This window comes from Sciurus vulgaris (genome assembly GCF_902686455.1).
Source record: "Sciurus vulgaris genome assembly, chromosome: 5".
NCBI classification, from domain to species: Eukaryota; Metazoa; Chordata; class Mammalia; order Rodentia; family Sciuridae; genus Sciurus; species Sciurus vulgaris.
In genome coordinates this window covers 89,108,103-89,133,433 of record NC_136465.1, presented here as the reverse complement: position 1 = coordinate 89,133,433, position 25,331 = coordinate 89,108,103, and the positions used below count along the sequence as shown (strand labels likewise).

The window sequence follows — 25,331 nt, the reverse complement described above, 5'->3', positions numbered from 1 at the left end:
AATACTCCTCAAAGTATTGCATGAAATAGAAAAGGAGGGTACCCTTCCAAACTCATTCTATAAAGTTAGTATCACTCTGATACCAAAACCAGGCAAAGATGCATCAAGGAATGAAAACTTTAGACCAATATCCCTGATGAACATAGATACAAAAATTCTTAACAAATTTTAGAAAATTGCATACAAAACATATTTAAAAGATAGTGCACCATGGTCAAGTGGGTTTCATCCCAGGGATGCAAGGTTGGTTCAAGATCTAGAAATCAATAAATGTAATTGACCAAATCAAAAGACTTAAAGAATCATATGATTATTTCAATAGATGCTGAGAAAGCGATTGATAAAATACAGCACCTCTTCATGCTCAAAACACTAGAAAAAATAGGGATAATATGAACATACCTCAACATTGTAAAGGCTATCTATATGCTAAGCCCATGGTCAACATCATTCTAAATGGAGAAAAATTGGAAATGTTCCCTTTAAAAACTGGAACAAAGCAGGGATGCCTTCATTCACCACTTCTATTTAACATCGTCCTTGAAACACTAGCCATAGCAATTAAACACAGGAAAGAAATTAAAGGGATAGGAATAGGAAAAGAACTCAAGCTATCAATATTTGCCCATGACATGATTCTATATTTAGAGGATTCAAAAAACTCTATCAGAAAACTTAAAGAACTCATAAGTGAATTCAGTAAAGTAGCAGGATATAAAATCAATGCTCATAAATCTAATGCATTTTTATTCATAAGTCATGAATCCTCTGAAAGAGAAATTGGGAAAACTACCCCATTCACAATAGCCTCAAAAAAAAAAAAACAAAAACAAACAAAAAAAAAAAAAACTTGGGAATCAATCTAACAAAAAGGTGAAAGACCTCTACAATGAGAACTACACAACACTAAAGAAAGAAATTAAAGAAAACCTTAGAAGATGGAAAGATCTCCCATGTTCTTGGATAGGCAGAATTAATATTGTCAAAATGGCCATACTACCAAAAGTGCTATACAGATTCAATGCAATTCCAATTAAAATCTCAATAACATACATCACAGAAATAGAGAAAGCAATCATGAAATTCATCTGGAAAAATAAGGGACCCAGAATAGCTAAAGCAATCCTTAGCAGGAAGAGTGAAGCAGGGGATATCACAATACCAGAACTTCAACTATATTACAAAGCAATAGTAACAAAAACGGCATGGTATTGGTACCAAAATAGTCAGGTAGACCAATGGTACAGAATAGAAGACACATAGACAAACCCACATAAATACAGTTTTCTCATACTAGACAAAGGAGCCAAAAACATACAATGGAGAAAAGATAGCCTGTTCAACAAATGGTGCTGGCAAAACTGGAAACCCATATGTAGTAAAATGAAATTAAACCTCTATCTTTCTCTCACCCTGCACAAAACTCAACCCAAACAAGCACCTAGAAAGTATACCAGAGACCCTGCACCAAATAGAAGAAAAAATAGGCCCAAATCTTCATCACATAGGTTTAGGACTAGACTTTCTTAACAAGACTCCCAAAGTGCAAGAAAACAAAATAAGAATCAATAAATGGGATGGATTCCAACTAAAAAGTTTTTTCTCAGCAAAGGATACAATCAACAATGTGAAAAGAGACCCTACAGAGTGGGAGAAAATCTTTTCCACATGCATGTCAGATAGAGCACTAATCTCCAAAATTTATAAAGAACTTATAAAACTTTACACCAAAAATACAAAGAACCCAATTAATGAACGGGCCAAGGAACTAGACAGACACTTTACAGAAGATGTAAAGGTGATTAACAAATATATGAAAAACTGTTCAACATCTCTAATAATTAGAGAAATGCAAATTAAAACAACTCTAAGATTTCAATTAGAATGGCTATTATCAAGAACACAAGCAATGATAGTATTAGCGTGGATATGGGGAAAAGGCATACTTTTACATTGCTGGTGGAGTTGCAAATTGGTGCAGCCACTCTGGAAGGCAGTATGAAGATTGCTCAGAAAACTTGGAATGGACCCACCTTTTGACCCAGTTATCCCACTCCTCAGTTTATACCCAAACAACTTAAAATTAGCATACTACAGTAATATAGCCACATCGAAGTTTATAGCAGCTCAATTCAGAATAGCTACATTGTGGAACCAACCTAGAAGCCCTTTCAACAGACGAATGGATAAAGAAACTGTGGTATATATACACAATGGAATATTATTCAGCCATAAAGAATAAAATTATGGCATTTGCAGGTAAAGAAATTGGAGAGTACCATGCTAAGTGAAATAAGGCAATCCCAAAAAACCAAAGGCCAAATGTTTTCCCTGGTAAGTGGATAGTGATACATAATGGGGTTAGGTGGGGTGGGGCTTAAGAGAAGAATGGAGAAACTTTAGATTATGTAGAGAGAAATGAGATGGGGGTGGGGCGGAGGGTATGAAAGATGGTGGAATGAGACAGACATCATTATCCTACATACATGTATGATTACATGAATGGTATGAATCTACATCGTGCACATCACAGAAATAAAAAGTTGCACTCCATTTGTGTACAATGAATCAAAATGCAGTCTGTAAAAATAAAAAAAAAAAAAAAAGAAGAAGAAAGAAAAGTCAAGTAATGCTTAGCCCAGAAATATTTGGAAATCTAAGGATACGAAGCTAAAATTTCCTCTTGAGGTCTTTATGTACAATGAAGAGACACTATCGATACTTTTATATATTCTACTCTAAACCACCAGTCCATCTTATAAACTTATCTTCACACAAAAGTTATGTGAAAAGCTATCTGTATCAGAACATTTGTTGTAGCATTTATAGTAAAATTATTAAAAACAAATTTTATCAAATAAAGGATAGAAATAATAAATTTTGAATGGATTAGGGCTGGGGGTGTTGGAAAAAAAAAAAGGTAACTTCCCTTCCCTTCTATATTCTAACACTTTTGATGACTCAAGAAAGCACAGTGCAGCTTTTCTCCACTCTGTCCCTCATGGTAGGTTCTCTTCTATGTGAAACTTGTTCTTCTGAGGTATCTTTTCTACATACACTAATCGTCCAGGTGCACTCACCTGGAAGTTGGTGAGTGCACCAACTTCCCACAAGCACTCTCCTCAACATCGTGCTTCTAGAATGAACGCAGCAGTGCAGGGGTCATCTGGCTCATGCAGATTTTACTGGGTGAATTCATTGGTTCCATATGCAGTGACTACCACTATCAAAGCCCAAAGTGGCACTTGCTATCACAAAAGTCAAATGATTATAGGTTTAAAGTCAACCCATGCCTTTAAGTTTTATTTTTATGTTTCCTCATTAGATTATAAACAAATATGCAAGCATTCTTCCCTCTGAAATTGATTAAAAAGTACAAAATTTAATTTCCTCTTCAATCTAATCAGTTAAGTATTTTAAATAAGAGTTGAATGAGAAAACATTCTGAATCATCGTTCTGTCATTCACATGCTAACTACATATCCTGCTATTTAATGCAACAATGCATATAAGTGTGTTCTCTGTATTGGTCATTGAATATATATGTAATAGAGTGATCCAATAATAAATTCTGTAATCCTTATCCTGTAATCGTGTGCTACAAAAAATTATTCTACTGTATATGGAAATACGATGATCCCCACAAGGTTATGAAAGAGATTATATACCATCTGTAGTCCCACCTCCCATGTAAATGATTACACTTAAAATAAAAATGTATAGAACATATTTGCATTTTAACCTGCTAACATAATCATTAAATTTTACATATAATATACAGAAGGTAGCATTTTAGAAGATATCGTTGGAATATAACAACAGTTTTCCAATTTTATAGAAAAATAAAACTCATTTGAAGAAGTCAATATGGTGACTAGCACAAAGATTCTTTTTCTAAAACATGATTTCAAAAAAATGTTTATGAGTGGTTAACAAAGTTAATCTATTCTATGGAAAAGAATAGTTAGTTTTAAGAAAATTTCTTGTATTTGCTAATAACTCCAAAGAGAGGATTTTATTTGTAGTAGAATATATATCTGTATCTGTATATCTATATCTATATATGCACATAACACATTTTTGTATGCTTACTTATTAATGGTGATCACATACCTGCATTTACTAGGTGGTGCTAACGTAGGTATTATTTTTCTATATACTTACCAGTGTAGTCAGATTAAAAATACAAAAATCATTCATTATGAATGGATAAAGAAAATGTGGCATGAACTAAATGGAGTTTTACACAATGGAGTTTTACTCAGCCTTAAAGAAAAAATGAAATTATGGTATTTGTAGGAAAATGGAGGAATTAGAGACCATCATGTTAAGCAAAATAAGTCAAACTCAGAAGGTTTTGGGTTCTGTTTTCTCTCATATGTAGAAGCTAGAAAGGAAAAAAGGAAAACAAAGGTTGAGGTGGATCTCCTAAAAATCAAAGGGAGATCAGTAGAGGAAAGGGACCAAGTGGTGGGAGGTAGCAGGGAATAAAAATGTGGGGGGGGGGGGGGGCGTGAGGGGTAGGGAATCACCCATCCTGCTTGTATCACTTAAAAACTAATATTAAACTTTTCCATATTGTTTTCCATATTCTTTAATGTTTTTCATATTGATTAAATTCCCAAAATGTCAAATGGAATTTAAAAATTTAACAAAAGTATATATTGAGAAAAAATAATTTGTATTAAAAATGTATGAAATAGTAATATTTCCAATTAATTGTCTTGCTATGAATCAACAAAAATTGAATCAAAGATAAAAAAATTAATATTCACTAAATCTAAGTGGTAAGTTCATAGTTTTTGTATGTTAGTCACTCTACTTTGTGACATGTTTGAAATGTTGCATACTACAGGCTGGGGCTTTAGTTGAACAGACTTGCCTAGCATGAGCAAGGCCCTGGGTTCTAATTCTAGCCCCAGAACCTCAAAATATATATATACACACACATATAGTAAAATACAAGGTGGGGAGGGAGGGAGGGAAAGAGAAAGAGTGGGAGCTGCAACCAATTGCACAAGATGTAACAATCAGGAGCATCTCCCACACTTCTGATAACGCAAATAATATGTATAATAAATATACTATTCATTCTGGGAAAATTGTGTCCTTTCTGTACTGTGTCTACAAATTAAGATTTTCATGAACAGCAGTACATAAGTATTTTTCAGAGTCATATACATCAGTTATATTCCTATTTTATTATTATTTGATAGAAATGCACTTCAGATAAAACTATTTTAATATAGTTCATAATGTACATAAAGTACTTACAAAGGAGGTTAACAAAGTGTTAGCTATCATTTTTATTAAAATTAAATGTAATGCTTTTCCTTTATCTTAAAAGAATTTATCAAGAGGACATAATATCTACAATAAAAAGGTTTCTGTTCTTTATAGGTAGGTACAGAAACTGGTTGCATTCTAATGGAATGTCACCATAAAGATGTAATCGCAGTGACACATTATAACCAAAAATGCTATATAAAGAACTTATGTATGCTATTTCCTGTTTCAAACTTGCACTGAGTTAGTAGCAATCTACATTGTAATTATAAGAAAAAAGAATCATACTTTTTAAGGAAATTTCAGTTTGGCATGATTATTTATCATGTGAAGTTAAAATAATGCTCTTTCCTCTCCTGTCTTTTTCCATAAACAAAAACTACAGTGCCAAGACCAAAACATAAGAAATGGTAAAATTATATATTTTTCTTCTTTTTGAACAGAAATAGCAATGCCAAGTTCAGTTTGTTCCATTGATTTTAAGCCAAATAAATAGCAAAAAATAGTGAAAAGCCTGGTCATATCATGTGTCATGAGTTTCTATTAAAGGCCTTATTTAAATTTCAGTTCCCTGAGCAGCATGAGACAGGATCACTCCAGCACTCAAAAACGGCACGTGAGAAGAGAAAAGGGGGAGGGGGAAGGGAAAGGTGAAGAACACATTTAAATATTATCTTTTAATCAAGGTCAACATCACAAATTCTTTCTGCTGTCATAAAGTCAACGTACAAAGCAATCCAACAATATCCTACAATAAGGCTGCCAAGGATGTTAAAATGAGGAAGTCTCAATTCACCGGGATGCTGAAAGCAGAAGAGCAGCATAAATAAAACAAAAGACTTTAAGACCTTATTATTTACACGTTAGAAGCGATTTCACCAAATGCTAGAGGGCTGCTCTACTTTATCATGTGTTAACAGAAAAATTCCTCAAGACACCTGGTTCAGCACAATTTGCTTGAATAAATTAAACACCCAAGTTCATTTATTTTCATTTATGTTCATAAATCATAACACGTTTCCATTTTTAACTACTTATTAAAAATTCACCGTATGCTAGGTGGCCAACACTGGCTTAAATGATTTAGGAATTTATTTAAAGTCATATTATACATTTTTATGTGAAAAAGAGAACTAAATTGTCCCAGATTATATTTCACAAAGTGATGTAATGAATTGGAATTTCAACACACAGGATGAAGATACAATGCACCTGCATTGTGCCACTGTGTTTTTGAGGTACCAGGAGAGAACAGTCAACAAGTCAGAGCACCAAGTTAACTGGGGCCAAAAGTAATGAAACTGGCCTTGAGACATGCCAAACCTCCAAATAAAGGGCTTTTATACATATTCTAACCTCTCAATATGGCTTAAATGGTCATGTCCTTATTTTGTTTTATGAGATGGTCTTGGTTATATAGACCAATCTTTTTCCCCTTGGATCCCTGCTGCATCATCTTTGATAGAAACTCCTTTCTTTCCTCTGCTCCTTTGAGGACTCGTGCTTTTACATGAGTTTGCACTTCATCTTCCAGATTGATCATGTTGGTTTTCTTTTGAAACTTCTCCATATGTTGGTCACACAATCTTCCTCTGAAGGATCTTTAGTTTTATCTTATTTTGTAAATTGCCCTTTTAAGCATGTATCACTGATAAATCTATGAACAACCTTTTATAAACTCAAGGTTAAGATAATTGAAAAAGAACTTGGTTACAAAATTCTAAAATGGAAATAGTTAGAGTGATCCAATTGTGAACTATTACCCAGAAGAACTTAACTATAAAGCCACAAGATTTAGCAAGCAAAGATGTTTGATTCATTTGATAACTGCAAGTTTTCAATAAGAACAAACTTCACCTTGCAACATCCAGAGTTTTCCAGGAATTGGTCATTGCATAATGCATCAACACACGCACCACTCAAAATCAAAAAGCCCTATGATCCCGAAAATCAAACCTGACAACAAGCTTCATTCTTGTGACCTTTAAGATAATTTCACTTCATTAATATTTCTAATGTTGTTCCAGGGCTTGAAACTAATTAGTAGCTTCAGTTCCTCCCATTTACTTATGTTTACAGGATGACTGCATTCTACAGAAAATGTGATGATCATTTAATGCTGCCAAGCAATCTTTCCTTGAATGTGAAACTTGAAAACAAAAAAAGATCGGTAACTTCATTGACAATATAAAATTGTATGAACAATGCTATCAACAACTTTTAGTTGGTTTCCTAGAATGGGGACAAAGAAAAAAATTTCTGTATCATAAATAAGCTTTTAAAACTAATACTTGTACATATAACTTAGATAGGCGTTAATAAGAAATTAACTAAAAACATTCACTGCTTCTAAATATTAAGTTGTACAAAAAAAGCACTTAAATTCTGTATCTTGTTCTTTTTGGTTAGTAGAACAAAAGAGATGTTTAATCATCTTGAAAAATCAACTTTTTCCCACAACCATTTCCTATTTCCTTTACCTTAATTCACCTCCCAGGTAACTAACTGGCTTTCTAAGTGACACTGACCTTTTTCACTTCAACTCACTTTTACCTACCTTTTTATCTGATGATTTGCTCTAGTGAGTATACCCTACTCTTAGACTTTGCCTTCTAGAAGAATCTGGCTACATTCTCACCATCTTGTTTGCATCAGTTTTATCTGTAAGTACAGTAAAAGCAAAAATTCTATCCCCCAAAATGACCTTGTTGAATATGTTCTCACATTTAATGAAAAACAAAATCTTACTCATGAAAGAGATTGCATAAAATCACCCAGCATGTGATAAAAATAAAAATTTCTCTTTGTCAGATACTGAGATTTTATGAAGATAAAATTAACTGCTCCAAAGTTACCAAATTTTTTTCTGTCATTCTAGTAAGTGGAAGGCAAAACTTTTGAGCAACAAAATTAGTTTCCTGAATATGTTTATTTATTTTATAGGAACTTACATAAAAAATACTTGTGTTAATTCATTTTCTTAATGTTTATATCAAGATGTTCGAGGGGAAAATAATATAATAAAAACAACAACTGCAAAAGTAGCCAGAAACTGCAGCTTGAAGTCTAATACATTTTTGTTTTTGTACACTTAGTAAATTTAACTACTGCTCAAACCATTTGCAGCTTATGCAGACACACATCTATTAGCAACACTGCTTAGCTCATTGCTTTCTTCCATTTCACATAAGATAACAAGGTTGTACTTTAGCAAAACAAGCATAAGGACATGCACATATCATGTGAATGATGTCCATTGTCCTCACAATAAGAAGGTCATTCAACAAGTATTAAACCGCATGCCTACTAATCCATAAACATGGAGGGAAATAAAAGCATAAATGCCAGTGGCAAATTTCCCTTTTATTTCTGTGGACTTGTTAGATCCCTGTTCATTGATGCTCTTTTAAAGATACCAGGACTTTCAATAAAGACTGACTTACTCAAGGTCATCCATCAGTTCACCAAAAACACATTCTCCATGCAGCCACTGTGTGGACAGTGCCACATACTCTCTCCAGCTGCTCCTGTGAGTCACCTGAAGGCATAAGTGTGGGAACAGTAGATTTTTCCCCCTTATTTTCTAGGACACAATTCCATCGGAGAATATTACTTCCCAGGGAAATGAATATGCTCTTTGAAACTGCTGTTTGGTAGACTTACAGATGAAAACTGATGGCATGAAAGTATAAGTGCTTAAAGGAAGAATTTCCAATATTCCCACATGAACTGTCAAAATGGTACATATTTGTGTACCATCTTCTAGACTCATGGTAAGGAGATTATGCTGTAATCTCGATAGTTCTCACCCAGAAGCAATTTTGAATCCCAGGGGACATCTCACCATATCTGGAAACATTTTTCATTATCAAGTTGGGTTTGCCTTTGGCATCTAGTGGGTAAAGACCAAGGATGAAAGAGAAGAAATTCACTGGTAGTTTCCATTGTTAAAGAGTAGCACCATTTTCCCTTCTTTGAGAACAAAGTCTGTACTTTCTCAGCACTCTGGATACTGTAGACACTGTCCCTACAAGACAAATTTTCTAAGACTATGTCTTTTAAAGTTCGTCAATACAAATTAAGGATATAACACTAAACTGCAATTAGACAAAAGCAATTTAACAGAGTACGGAGTTTAAAAAAAAAAAAAAAAAAGTGTCCAACAGAGTAGATCTAATTGAACGATGAAGTCTAAACAACTAGAATTAATGAAGAACAAGGATATGCTATTCTGGTCCCTTCTTGCCACTATTGCATGAGTACTAAGTCTATCCCTACTATGCATGGTAAGTATCTGTCATGTGGTTCCTGCCCATATAAGCAAAACTTAAAGAAATGTCACAATACAACAAACATTCAACAAAAATGAACAAATGAAAAATACAAAACAAAATCTTCCTTAAAGAAATATCCAGAAAGAAACAAATGTTGGAAAGATTTCTAATCTAGTAGCAACAGTTGTTAAGTTCATATAAGGAAAAATGCAAAAGCAGAATAAAATGCAAGTGAAAGATCCTATGTTTCCAGAAAAAAGTAACCCTGGCAGACAGCTCTATCTAGGGCATAAATTGCTAACAAGTGGTAACATAGTGGGCATTTGGGAGATGAAATAGTGGAATGGTGATCCACTGACATTAATCCCTTAAAATAAATTCCTGGGAAATATGGTTGATCATTTCTCCAAAATGTATTAGGAGTTAACTTTTAATAAATTTATGTGGCATTATTTCAGAGAAATCTGCAAGATGCTTTTGTTATTCTTCACATTTTCTTACCCAAAACAATTTAACCCAGAAAAAAATTGATCTCTCACTGAATTAAACATTAACAAGCAAGGGATTAGGTTAATCAAATCAGTAGCTAGCCTTAGCAGCTTCATACTCTTGAATACTCAGGTAGGCAAAAAGTGAAGTATGGATTGCTATCAAAATTCATCCTGAAGCAGTATTACAAAAGCTAACCCATCTGAGTGGCTGCTTCTTATTCTAGGATTTTTACAAACTGAACTCTCTAGTGTTTTGGTAGCCAATTAAAAACTTCCACAGATCGCTTTTAATCATACTGATAGTCTTGTGCATTTAATAACTTTTTTCCCACCAGTCTATTCTGCTTCTTTCTGTTTTACATACACGATTTCAATTATTTAGGGAAATATACTACAATTACATTATCTAAAGAAAGACTGGATGGATCACACAAACAGCTGATCTTTCAACAAGCAGTCTTAGGTCTAGTTGATAAAGCCTGGCTGGAAGTAAGATATTAACGATGCACCGAGTGACGAGAGAACCTGCTCATTTTTAACCATTGATAGATAAATAAAAGCCTGTTTGTTCCCAGCATATTAAAATGCTAAGAGGTTGACAAGTTTACCAACTGAACTAATCTTTCCCATAATGACCCTCGACTAAGTGATAAGCAAATCATGGGTTCCCTGGAATCTCTTTCTACCACAGTAATGCTTTTCAAAGGACAGCAATTTTCTACTGCCTCTCTTAACTTCCCACTGTAAAACTTTTCTGGAAGAATTTGAAGAGGGGGAAAAAATCCTAATTGCCTTCTGAGAATGTCATCTCCTGACTTCACTTGGTATTACTGGGAATACAGCCAGATAAAAGAGTTCTGCATGCTTTTCCAAGTTTGTCATTTAGCATCTCTCCTATATTTGAAAGATCTACTATTCAAGAGTACTTAAAAAGAACAAAGAAGAAAAAACAGCCAGAAAGTTGTGAAAGAGCTGACAAATTTTATCAGAGAATTAAGTAAAATGAATCAACTTGAATGCAATTCTTGCTAGGTCTTAAGTCATATGCAATAAAGTACCAGAACTTCCCTAAAGCAAGACAGGCATTGTTTTCTGTACGACAGGTATTATTTATGAAGAGTGCCCTTTCTTAAATCTTGTGATATTGCATATATGATATAACTTGATGAATGAAGACAAATGGAGAAAAATCTGTTACTTATTATGCACCAGAGGGAAAAAAACAGCTTAACTCTACACTGGTAATGATTAAGGTTGACTTTAGATGAAACTGTATGCTGCTAAATATTGTTACGAAAAGTTGTACCCCATCTGTGTACAATGGATCAAAATGCGGTCTGTAAAAATAAAAAATGATAATAAATATATATAATTACAATTATGTCCTTTCAATGATTCTGCACAAGTTTAAAAGCTGTCATATTGAATTACAACTGGTATTGCACAAATGTAGATGAATGAAAAAATATTGCCAGGCAATTGTATGAAGGCAAAAGTTGTTTTGTTACTCTTTTGATTCCTCAAAGGTTAAAAAAGTATCTGACATATTTTCATGTTTTTTTTTTTTCTTAATCAACAAAACAAAGCAAAACATGCTACACTTTGTCATTTGGGCTAGCACACCCCTGTTTGTACCTAGCCATCGTTTGATAACCAAACCAAGCCAGTTTTCCTTTTTAGCTATTTAAACAACATTTATTCCATATGTTTTCTACCATTCTAATTTATCTATTGAGAAAATCTCAATCATTAGGGTCATAGTTTTTTCTCTATTTTCTAATATCTGTATTTCTCTCTCTTGTTCATATACAGATGTCTCTACTATCGTTCCAAAGCTTTTTATCTCTGCTTTTGGGTGGACTTATCTAAGTGGTTCATTTTAGAATATGGTCCATTTTCCTGAAGTAGTGTCAATGGTGAGGTGGGTGGGGCTTGACTATAAGGAAAACACATAACTGGGTGTCAGAGGACCAAGGTGGGTGTGTGTGTCCACCCGGGAACAGCTCCATTCTCTCAATCCTTAATCAGTGCACTATTGAGAAATTTAGCTTATTCTTTTCTGCAATTTTTCTTTTTGTTTTCCGGGAATTGTTAAGATTCACATAGCACCTTAGCATAAAGAGAAAAAAAAAAAAAAAAATCACTCACTTCTGCCATGCCTTTCTACACCCCACCTTTTCTAAAGCTCCTCAAGACATCTCTCTGGTATCTGACACTTCTCAACTCCTCTATTTTTCTTTCCACCACCACTTATCAAAATCATATTCTCAAAGTTCACTAGTATCATAATCATTGAATCAAAGGCATTTTCTATATTTTTTATTTTCTGGAGTCTGTGGTCTCAGTGCTGTCCTTGGTGTAAGCTGCTAGGACACTGCTTTTAATTCTGAATCACTTCTCCAGCTAGAACCTGGTGAGAACGTGCACATGCAGTAACTCCCTCCATAGCTTTTACTGGGCCCTAAGAGTACATTTTATCCATGGACCAACTTTTCTTCTGCCTTTTGCTCTTAACATTCTCTTTCTGGAAATCTATCTACTGGTGTATATAAATTATCACAAGTATGATCAGCATTCCCAAATTGACGCCTTCTGCTCTACTCACTATAGAGCATCAGAGAAGTCCCTGAACCATTCCTCCGAAGCTCCCTTTTCCAACTGTCATTTCCACTTCTCATTCAACGTTGCTAACACTGAACTGAGCATCTTGCCTCTCAAGTGGTCTGTGCTGATGGCACTAATTCTTCCAGGGCTCCATTTCAAACTCTTGATCCTTCTTATTTCTACCTCCTCAGCTATGCTATATAGCATTCTCTAGATTATTCCTTTACAGAACTTCAATCCAGCAAGTGTTTATAAAGAAGACTCGAGAACATGCACTACATTGAAATATGCCCCACTCTTCTCAGTTCAGAGTTTTACTCAAACATTTTCATTCACCTTTCTCTTTCCACTTCTCGAAGCTTGCCCATCCTTGAAGGCTTATCTCTGATAGCATCACTTCTAGGAAGAATGTCCTAGTTTTACTAGGGAGAAGGACTACTCTCTCTTACCTAAATCCCATCAAACATTATTTATACATTTGCTATTTTGTCTATCAGAATGTCTTACATGTGAATTATATGGAGAAGTTTGTTCTAACTGAGTTTGTGACCTCTTAGACAGCAGTAACCTATCTTTCAAGTTTTCTTCCAGGTTAGACCCAGCACTGTGCTGGGTTTTAAAAACCCAACATAAATTAAACTAAAATGAGGTGGGGTATGAGCCAGGCCTTGGAGTATTAGTAAATATTAAGATCTATATGTTTCAGTGCAGACTGTTTGAAAGGCTGACAGGCACTGTCTATAAAAGAAAAATAAAAGTCAGAAAAGAAGGGGTAAAGGATCTAAAACATAAAAATACCCCCCCAAAGTGAGGAACTAGAATTAGAAAAGTGGTTATTACCTAATATGCTTAATTTGTCTATCAAGCATTTCCAAAGACTAACAGCTTTGTTGCAGTTATTACTGGTTTGACTATGAGATGTGTTTTTCCTTTTTACCTTAACAATTTTTATGTGATTTAAAGAATCAAAGTAAACAAACGTATATAACATTTAGAATAGTTACTCTGCAAGTGGAGAGATCCAAGACAGACCCTGGTGCTCATGACTGCTCTAACTTCTTTGCTTTTCACAACTACTTTAGGTTTTCAACATCCATCAAACTTCAGTTTTCAAAATAATTTTGTATGTGTAATTCTGAGTTATTCCAGTTAGCATACAATATCTGGAATTTTAAAATGTTTAATTCTGTATTTATTATGTTTAATATTAAATTATGGTACTTTTAAAGATTCTTTCCAATTTATGACAGAATGACCAATCCCAACTGGGAAACAAATTATAGCAAACTACACCACATAGGAAGTAATACATTCTAAGCAATAATGTTAATTTATACACATAGACACAAAGTGCTCTCATCAAAATACTTCGTTACTTTGAAGGGACATGTCCTCAAAAACTTGCTCGGCCTTTCTGAATACCAAAACATCTTTGGTGGCAATGATCAGACACCACAGACTTCCTTACCTGTGCTTGTCTTTATTATTGGTTTCGAATCACAATGAATTAACATTAATTTCACCACTACATTACCAACCTTGCAGCAAATTCTAATTTAACAGATGTGTACAGAGTGAGAGTGATCAGGGGAAATAAAGATGGGGAGGTGACTGAGTTAGAAAGACCAAAACTTACATTCTTTGTGATAACCCTAACTTACTGAATTGGTTTTGATTATTTAGTATTCAAATTAATAATAGACAAAAATAAAATCATAGCTAATAAAAGCTCAGCTCAAACAATGGACTAATTTGGTTTTATTTTCCCAGTGACCTAAGGTAAATACAGTGATCCACACACACTTCATGACCACGGAGGCAGAGATAGGTGTGTGAGACACTCAGGAAAAGTTCATGCTTCACAATGAATTCACACTTACAGTGTTGTACATTAGACTCTCTTCCCACAATATTTTTTTAGTAGCAGCAAGTACAAAATGTGACCAGCAGAGGTAAAAATTTCCACCCACTTCATTTTTTATTTGGCATGTTTAGAGTCAGGTAAACATCAACTATTATGAGAAAAAAAATTATTATTTTTATATTTCTTTTAAAAAATACTCGAGGAGAAAAGATAATTTTCTTAGTGTAAAACTCAGCCTTTATTCTGTCAGGCCAAGTAATTATGGAAGCAAAACAAATCCACATTGTCTAATTAGGTCATTAGAAAAGCATAAATGCGTCATGGAAGTTTTTCTCCTGGCCTGAGACATAAAGTAAGACAATGAAAACAGTCTGGTAATATAGAAAGGTTTCAAATTTGTTTCTTTTCAAAAATAATAGGTCCTTTCATCTTTCTATTTCCCTTAGACGAAGACAGTTAATTTAGAGACAAAATCTTCTAATTAGTTCAGAGTTTACCCTGATTGTATTTCAAAATATTTAACCAAAAACAGGAAGATAGAGAGAGGGAAAAAAAGAAAATACATGGAAAAATTATCAAAGGAAGTGAATTAAAATCAAGAGAGTGGGTTGCTGATCAAAATGTATTCTGCAGAGACAAGATGAATATAAAATCTCCCTTTACGTAAACACAAGCAATCAGGAATGCCAGAAAGCTCCTTGGAGGAATATACCAGCCTCCGCCTTTGGGGACTGAAATCCAGACTTTAATTACAGCTAACTTAAATAAAAACAAATGGCATGATTATGGTGCCTCTTCCTTCTCTACTTATTGTCATTCCTTGACTTTCAGAAAACTCATGGCTCCAAGCATTCAGAAACAAAATGGGGAAAAGAAAAGGCCCAGGCACGTACCTGTGACCCTCGTGGCCCTCGTTTGTGGTCCCATTCCGAGTGTCCCAGGAGCTGTAAGGATAATAATATTACAACTATGGTCAATTAAATGATTATGTGACATAACAAATCTTTTTATTCTTTCTTTTGAAGAACAATTATTGAAATCCATATTCTAATAGGGATGCATTAAATAATCATTGTGAATAGATCAACACACCTGAATATCAAACCTTAGGGTTTGATAGCAAGTGTTTCAACCTCTAGTTATTTTGAAGGTACATATCAGTAAGTGACAAAAAGAATCCACAAAGGTAAAACTTTACTGTTCTTTGCTAGAACATCCTAGATAGATGTCAAATCCTGTAAAGCTTTATTGGCATAGCATTACGTTTCCAGATAAGTAGGAAAATATGCTGAGTAATCTAATAGTGTAGTCTAACCCACTGCCACAAATAAGAACCAGAAGGCCAACATATTTCAATATTTTTTCATTCTATTCTGGTAATATCACCAAAACATGAGAGGTCCAAAAATTAAAAGTATTATTTGGTGTGAAATATGCCTCTAACATCACAATATTTAATTTTTTCTTAACAAAGACTATAAAATATCAAGTTATTTCCATTGTTAAAATAGTCCTGAGCTGTTCTACCTACAACACAGGTTATTTATTTATTAGAAAAACATTTAGAGAAGAGCTGGACATGGTGGTGCACACATGCAATCCCAGCTACTCAGGAAGCTGAGGCAGGAGGATGGCAAGTTTGAGACCAGCCTGGGCAACTGAGCAAGACCGTGGCCCAAAATAAAATAAAAAAGCGCTAGGATATAGCTCAGTGATAGAGGGCTTGTTGACCACACATGAGACCAAGTTCAACCCCCAGTACCCTCCTCTCCCACACAAGACGAAAGAAAAAATAATATTTATAGGAAGACTATTAAAGAAAGAAAAGATATCAACTGAGGGAACTGAAATTCATTCATCTACCCAACACACTCACTACTCACAAGAACTGAAGAACTATTTACAATAGACTTCTGCACCCTCAAGGTGGGCTATAAATGTATTTATACGTCATTTACTTTTCTGTATGTAATGGTTTCTTAGTAGATATAAGTAAGTTTTTAATGATAAAACAATTTAAAAAATCATCTGAACATTATTAAGAAATCGTCTATCATGATACATAGAAAGAGGTTAATCTTTACTGAGGAACTATACAACAGCCAATAGAATACTTTTAAATAAAAATATTTTTAAACCCCCAAATGTAAATTGTACCTGAGGGAGCATTGAAGAATCAGTTATACAGAGTGATTAAGACTAGAGATCTAATGTACAGCATAAGAACTAAAGGTAGTGATATTTATTGCACACTAGAAATTTGTTGAGAGTAAATGCTAGCCACTGTTAACACACACACACACACACACACACACACACACACACAAGGAAAATAAACAGAGAAAGAAGGAGGGGTGAGGTGAGATGATGGCATGTGCATTTTCTTAATTATACTGATTACCTCACTATGTGTCTGTATATCAAAACATGATGATGTATAGCTTATATCTATACCCTAGGAAAAGCATCACTTAGAAAACAGTACAAAGCATAGAAGTAGCCTCCTGGTTATGAAAACATTTTCTAAAACTTAACCTCAAGTGTGGATAATCAAGATAGAAATGAATGAAACATAGTGGAGAGTTAGAAACACACACAGGTATATCTTGCACCAAAAGGATGAAAAAGAAAATGTTTGTTCCAAAAATGAACAAAAGAAATAGCCTTTTTGAGGAAAAACATTTAAAGTTTAACCTTATAACAAACACTAATATTCATTCCACATTTGAAAGATTCAATTTATTTAAAAAGAAGGAAACTGTAAGTATAAAGTAGAATAAAATCTAGGTAAATATTAACCTGCCTTGGGGGAAAAAAAAAAAAAACAAACTTGAAACAAATGTGAACTTCTTTCCTTCCTTCCTCCTTTCCTTTCTCTACATTCCCCGGTTCTTCTCTCCAACCCCCTCCAGTGCGGGCAACTAAACCCAGGGCCTCATCCGTGCTAGGAAGTATCACTGTGCTACAACCCCGGCCTTAAATCGTTTCCTTAAAGATCTCTTTTCTTCCTTCTAAATCACAAAATAGGATCAATTGATCTGGTTGTATAAAAATTTTAAACATCTTTACAAATTTGACATTGCTAAATACCTGCGGTAAATAATAGGTAAAAGATAATGTTTTAAGCACATTAAGAATGCTGAAGAATTTCAAAAAAGCACAACCCTCATAGAGAAGGATAGGAACAATTTACAGAAGAAAAATGAATATTTGATTCATTTATGGAAAAGTTTTTATTGGAAATGAAAGAAATTCATTATAAACAATAAGATAGTACTGCTGCCTATTAAATTAGGAAATTAATCATGATGTGAATTGGATGTGTTAGGGGGAAAAGTAAACATATACATTGCTAGTTTATAGCATATATATAGTACATTTACATAATGTATATAGTATATTTACAAACATTTATAAGACATGGATATAATTATACATACCCAATAGCCTTAAAAATTCAAACCCTTTGAACTAGTAAGTCCAAAGGTAAAAATACAGTAATTATAATGTGTTAATTCCTGTGTTATCCAACAAATGAGAAATTATCCAAGAAATGATAGTATGCCAAAGAATGTTATACAGCAATTAAAATTAGACTTTCAAAGCCATTACAAAAACATTGTGCCCCTGTGGTGGTGTACACCTGTAATTCTAGCAATTCAACTCCTGAATTCAACTGCTGAAGCAGGAGGATAGCAAGTTTGAGGCCAGCCTCAGCAACTTAGCAAGACTCTTTGTTAAAATAAAAAGGACTAGGAGTGTAGCTCTGTGATCCTGGTTACAATTCTTAGTACCTGTCTCCCAACGAAAAAAAGAAAAAGAAAAGAAAAAAGAAAAAAAGAAAAAAAAGCACGAGAAACACAGTTTAGTAAGTCAAAAATATACCTAAATAATTTTAACCTACTAATTTTGGATAAGACATAGCCAATCACTGTAAGCTTTGAAATTTCTTTGATGATTTATTAATAGTTTGGTTAGCACACAATTCTGGAAAACTTAACTCAGATGATCATTATATAAAATTAGATGATTGTATAATTGATATTTCTTTAACGCTTTCACTTTTTAACATTTCTAATTTATTGGCATTACTGCTGCTAATGAATAACCATTAATACTAATTAAAAGTTGATTGTAATAAGGTGCACAAACACTAATCAATTAAAGAAACAGTATGATTTAGAAACATATAAAACATTTAATTGGTTGTTAATTAGAACTATCAAAAGCACTTCTTGGCCCATTTCAATCATTTGCCTTATTAAGGACTTGAGAATATACTGCATTCATAACAGGAAGACTAGATGCTTGTTTTTGGCAACTTTAAAGATAAAATAAACTTGAGCACTGAGCTGCAAGTGAAATGGTTTATCATGATCTTCTGAAAAGAACATTTTATAAGAGGCTGGCTATTATGGATGAGTTTAAACTCTCAGGGTTGGAATAACTTACTAAAGTCTACTCTGTATGGATATCACAGTAAAAAGAACTAAATACCAAATGCAAATTATAATCTACAATATATTGATTTAAAAAAGAACATTTGACAATAACAATATGTCAAGAAGTCAAGAGCACAAAATTCACTGCTCTCTGCCATTAAGGAACCCATGTTATTAAAAGAACAAAAACATTCAGAATGTATATTCATTTGGGTCATGAAGAGAAAATCATATGTATCAGAGTTATTTTCTAGCATTATATAATAGACTAATTTTAAAGAATAAAGAAATTCTATTTTATCCTATTCTTATGCATTTTTACTATATCCTATTGCATTTGAAGACTCTGAGTTGAACATTCTTTTTTGTATGCGTCTAAAATGTACACCATTGGTACTTTTTTTTTTTTCCAAGTAATAAAGTTATAGAAATCTACATGCTAGGGGCTGGGGTTGTGGCTCAGCCGTAGAGTGCTCACCTAGCACATGTGAGATACTGGGTTCAATCCTAAGCACCACATATAAATAAATAAAATAAAGGTATTTGTGACCACCTACAACTAAAACAAAAAAAAAAAAAAAAAATGTTTTTTTAAAAAAAAGAAAGCTACATGCTAGGTAAAATATTGTAAACAGGGAATTAAATCTACATGTGATAAATGAGATGCGAGGATATTCTCCAGTTAATAAGAAGAGCATTAAAGGAAATTAACAGAATAGTTTCCCCTTTGGACTTGAGAAATCACATAAAGATTTTATTTTAATTAAAATTCTATTTTTAATTAAAATAATCTGAACCAAAATTTAGCCTTTATTATTTGAATGTATAGAATTTATTGTGGTGTCCTCTGTCATTTTCTTCTTTAACACAGAGAAAGAGGCAGCGGGGGATGAGACCTGGATAGAGTGTCAAGGCTACACCTCATTCCATGGGTAAAGCACACTGGGCACTTGATGGGGGATTGGGACAGAAGGAAAATAAGCTGCCATCTTATAATAAATAGCACATAATAACATACAAAGTTTTATTCTGCAAAACTTGATTTTTATATCATAAGAACACTATCCTCAGATCATGGAGCAAAGAATAAGCAGGATGTTTTCAGTATTACTTTTTAAAAAGTCATTCATAATGTGATGAAATGATACTAAATACTACAGACCATTTAACCTGAGCAATCTGTCAGTGGAAAACATTCGTGTTATAGCAGAACCATAGGGCTAAATGTTTCACCAACTACTACACAGACGTTTCCCTATCCCTACTCGCCAGACTATTAATTACAATTAAAAAAACTATCTGTTAATCACAATAAATAGTAAAGAAGAAAACTTGCAGAATGAAATCAGTGAAATTCCTAATTAAGGGCAAGCCAATGTTGATGTTATATCAATGAGGAAGTCAAAACCTCCTTTCAATCAAACAGATGTATTTTTGTTAAATTGCCGATGACCAAAGTAGTCATTACACATGTTCACAGGATTATATTAAAGACATTAATGGGTCTCAGACAATGAGGAACAGAAGTAGATGCTGAAATACCTTTAAGAAAAAGGAATAGCAGCATGATACCTATGCAATTCTGGGAAAGTCCAAGAGTTTATTAACATGATACAATACTCTCTGGGGAAGAAGAATGATCATGATTTTCAGATTAGTTACATAGGATACTAGAAATATGAAAAAGGGAGACAGGCACTGGAATAGTCAATAAAAATGTAGGAAATGAAAACATTCTTGTTGATAAGATTATATGGCCACTTAATTCAGGAAGAAAAAAATGTTTGTCTCTCACCATCCATATAAAGGAATACCCTCATGGCTACTGAACTTGTGATTAGTTCTCTGGGAAGGAACATTTTAATAAGCTTCTTACCAGGAGGTCTAGGGACATACTGTCAAAGGTTATGCCTACACATGGCAAACAAAAATCTTTCCGTCGGATGAAGAAATCCTTTAAAGAAAAAAAAAGAGAGAAAGAAAGAGAAAAAAGAGTAGGCTTCCTATTCCTTTAGCATTCATGAAGCAAGGACAGTCAAAATAAAGACTTCCCCTTACAATTCAGTCCTAGCAAATCAACTATGCTCCCTTGACAAGAAACACAATCTGTTATATAAAGCACTTTGCAAATCCTAGCTTCTTGACACTGAGACATTTTCATCCTTATGGAATAATTTCTTCCCTCTATTTTATTTTTAATAATAAATTTCTACATCACAGTCCTCAGCTAGCAGTATGTTGCACAGCACCAAGTTCCAAGGAAAACACAACTGCTGCCAAATACAGGATTTAAAAAGTTCACAGGCGCAGCAAAGTAGTCAGCATGGAAACAAAAAGGTTCTATCCAAGCAGAGATATTTTAATAATAGCATGAGAAATGGAGACAGTCAAAAGTACATTTCTGTAGGTAAAACATTTTCATTTAATGTTTATCTGTTCTTCCCAGCTATACTTTCTCTTATTGTTCATATAAAAAAAAAATCAATGCCTTTTTTTAGGGGCTTCCTGGGAGAAAACATCACCATGCCAGCTACTGAGGGTCTGAAAGCTGCAGAACTGTGACAAGATGGGAAAGAAGAAACTATCCACTGTGTGTACTTAAAAAGGGCAAGGAGTTTTGAGATATGAAATAAAAGGTCACGACAGAGAGGAACAGTCACACTTTGCTTTTGCACCACTTTCAAGAAAACCATTCTCTTTGACTTGTTGAAAATTACTAAAACGTACTTTCAAATGCATAAAAATAATATACATCTAAAGAAGCAAAAGTTACCAAACACGTTACTTTGACTTCATTTATTCATTGAATATTTACTGTATGCTTATTATGTGCAAAGCACATAACTTATAAATCAAACTTATAAATCAGTGAACGATGCCCTCTGCTCCCCTAGTGCTGCTTCTAGTGAAGGAACATGGGACGATGCATCACAAACGTACATCTACCAGGTGATAATGCAGGTATAAAGAAGCTCAGAATGCAAAGAAAGGATGAAGAAGTGTGGAATGACAGGTAGGGGCTGGGAGCAGAACTCCATTTTCATAAGCATATCAGGGAAATCCTCTCTGAGAAAAAGACATTTTACCAGAGATCTGGATTAAGACAGACAGCCAGACACACAGATCTGGGGGAAGAGGATGCGGGACAGAACGATCAACACATGGAGACTCTGAGGCAGAACCAAAGACTGGAACAGAAGCAAAGTATATCTTAACAATTTATAAAGAGGTCAGATCTTTGCAATCACAAATCATGTATCTGACACTCTGCTGAATTTATAAATCAATACAAAATTTGATCATTAGCTCCAGGGAATATTCTTGAGACAAAAATGGAGGTAACAAGGATTCTCCATTCACCAATCTCTTAATTCCATTCAATACAACAATAATTTACAGAACATGCACAATTGTGCACAAAAGCAACTTTATATTAATCATAATAAATAGCATAATTTTATTATTCTTTTATATGTTTGGTCTATCATGAGTCATAAAATGCGAACTGGGGTTGGAGCTCAGTGACAGAGTGCTAGCATGAAGTAAGGTCCTGGGTTTGATTCCAAGAACGGCCAAATAAAAACATAAAATGCCTAAGAACAAGTACTTTGACCTGTATATTTAGTATCATGGGCATGGAGTTTTCAATTTGATAAGTGAATTAAAAATTCTTCAGCATCGGCATGTTGCTGTGGATGCTTCTCTTGGCATACATTTTTCTTTAATTTCTCCATATCTATGTTTCCTCCCTCCAGAACTCCATGAGAGAAGATGGGCCTACCCATGCCCACAGGCTCTCCCAGAAGCCAGCCCCTGGACTGGGCAGATCTGTGACAGAACATTCAGGACAGCCCAACCCTTGCCTAGTCTTTTCAGGAAATTGCTCTTATTCCTTGGTGTTCCTTTCCTTGGCCCCTTGTCAACCCAATAAGAAGGGCAAGACTACATTGTGCTCTTCAGAAAAGGGACACTGGAAGTCTGCTTTTGTTTGGGGGTCAGACTAGAAAAGCTAAGATGATCACTGCACAGCTGTAACTCCCAGGCACTGTCACCCAGCACTTCAGGTTCTACACTGGGGTTTGGGTTGATTGATGCAGACATGCCTAATACAGATGGGGCTGAAAAAGATTGACCCTCCTTTGTAAACTAATTTACAAACTAGTTAGTACACAACATGAACCTTCTCTGGGTAAATAAGATATGACTGGCAACCAGTCTGATCAACAGCTTCATTACGCTACTTCACATTCACAGCACCCAAATCACTCCCACGTCTAAGGGCATTTCTAAGTGAGGCTGATTTTATTGACGATTCCATGGGGGGACAGAGGCATTGTTATATTATACAGAGTGTAGCAAAAAGCTGTGAAAATATGCACTGCATATCTCAGAGCTTCACAAAGGTTTCTTGTTTCTTTGTCAGCTCTCACCTCCTGGATGGGACGAGGAAAGAGAGTCTCTTTCAACTTACTGGTCCCAGCCTTTCCTGCCTTCAGATCGGACTCAAGATCTAAATTCTTATTGTTTCCAACAATAATTTAGCTTTCACATCTTCAGTCTTCACACAAATAAGCAGGCAAACAGGATCATTTAGAACTGGCCATTCTTAGAAACCACTGAGAACCTGAAAACATCACGACGTTAGACTAAATTTAACAAAAATTTTTGTTTAGTTTTATAGTTGGTGATAACTGCCTGAATTTCATTCACTTGGCAAATACTAAATCCCTCATCTTAACTCTAGCAATTCTGATCTAGTGGCCTGTATAAATTCCATCCACACTGGAGAGTAAGGAGGCTCTAGACAGAGTGAAATTCAGAGTTCTCTATTTATGTAAGGCTGATAATGATGTTCCCACACTCAGGACTAAAATGTTTTCATAATTCTATTTCTGTTCCTACCCACAATGACCATCAATACCCTGATCCTGTATGCTGCGGCTACTCCTACAAAGCTTCCTTACTTTCACTTCATACATCTTGCCTATCTTGAATACATGGAATTTGTGTAACTTTCATTGCTAATTTTTGTCCTGGGTACTACTACTACTAATACAATCACATCGGTCTCGACAGTGCCTAAATAACTTTCTTGTGAGGTATTTTTATGAAGAAACGACAGTAACGTAGAGTAAGCTTCTGAACTTCTGCATACCTAATGTAATTCACCAATATATGTTCCCAATACACCCTGGTACATTAACATCTGGCAAAGTCTTAAGGGAAAGGAAATTAATTCAAACATTTCTGGAAACATTTGATCAGAGAACCTTTTTGTTTAAAGAGAGAGTAATAGTTTTCCATGGAACACTTTTGAAACTATATTTTGCAATTTTCTAAATACTTTTCTTTCATTTTATTTTCTTTTGTTACGTTAAAAAAAGTCACAGGTACATATGATCCCTATTTTATGGATATGGAAATGGATTCAGAGAGGTAAAACAGTAACATAACTAGCTAGTGGTTAAACATTGATTAAAACTTAGGTTGAATGGTTGCAAATCGTGAATTTTGTCCAGTTGTACAACTTTTAATAGTAAATAACTATTGAGTCCAAACTAAGCATTAGGTCTTTGGCACTGGAGTATGTTGGTGAGGAAAGAGAAAAAGACATCAAATTTCATTATCTTTCATGGAACTAAAGGCTGTTGTTAATGTGATGGGTTTATTTCTCTCCATTTTCCACTATCTAGTTTCCACCTTCTTTAAAATTATGGAATATAAGCAAAATTTAACATCTCTGAAAATCCTTTGTAAATGCATAAACTAGTCAAATGTTAAAATGTTGGATATAGAATTACCTTAAAACCTATAGTAAATTATATGATCAAGTGTTTAGTTATCCCATCTCATTAGTACCAATTATTCATTGCTAACTTCACTCATTCATTCATTCATACACTCTTTCAACAAATGTTTATTGAGTATACATTTCTAGCTTCATGTTCTCTAAGCACAACAAATGTTTAAGTTGCCAATTCAGAGTCACCATGGGCTTCTGTATCATTAATAAAGTACAACCTATTGGTCAAGCTGTGAGCTCCATAGGTCAAACTGACCAGTTTATTCTCACCAGTTACACCATCTTGGTGCATAGTTAAGCTTCATTAAATGTTAGCTATTATCTTTAATTTATTAATAAATACATGTTATTTAGGGGTTACTACATTTTAATTCTTTGAAAAAATCATAATTAAGATGACATGGTTACATTCTAGTAAACTAGAATGGGAAAAAAATTGATACCTTGACCACATCAATATACAGTTTATAAAATTTGAACAAATTTATAATTTATAAAATCATGCATCATTATGTAACACGTGTGCATTACCATGGAGTCTACAAAATCTACTGAATCAGACTGAAT

The 25,331-nt window shown here is 34.1% G+C and overlaps 1 protein-coding gene across 1 annotated transcript in view; it reads right to left on the bottom strand.

The window, feature by feature from the left end:
• The window catches only part of PDE3A (phosphodiesterase 3A), a 310,047-nt gene that overhangs the window by 107,576 nt on the left and 177,140 nt on the right, over window positions 1–25,331 (bottom strand). Inside the window, 1 exon segment of the mRNA XM_079139883.1 lies at window positions 15,413–15,463. Within this exon segment, the coding sequence (XP_078996009.1) occupies window positions 15,413–15,463 (51 nt within the window).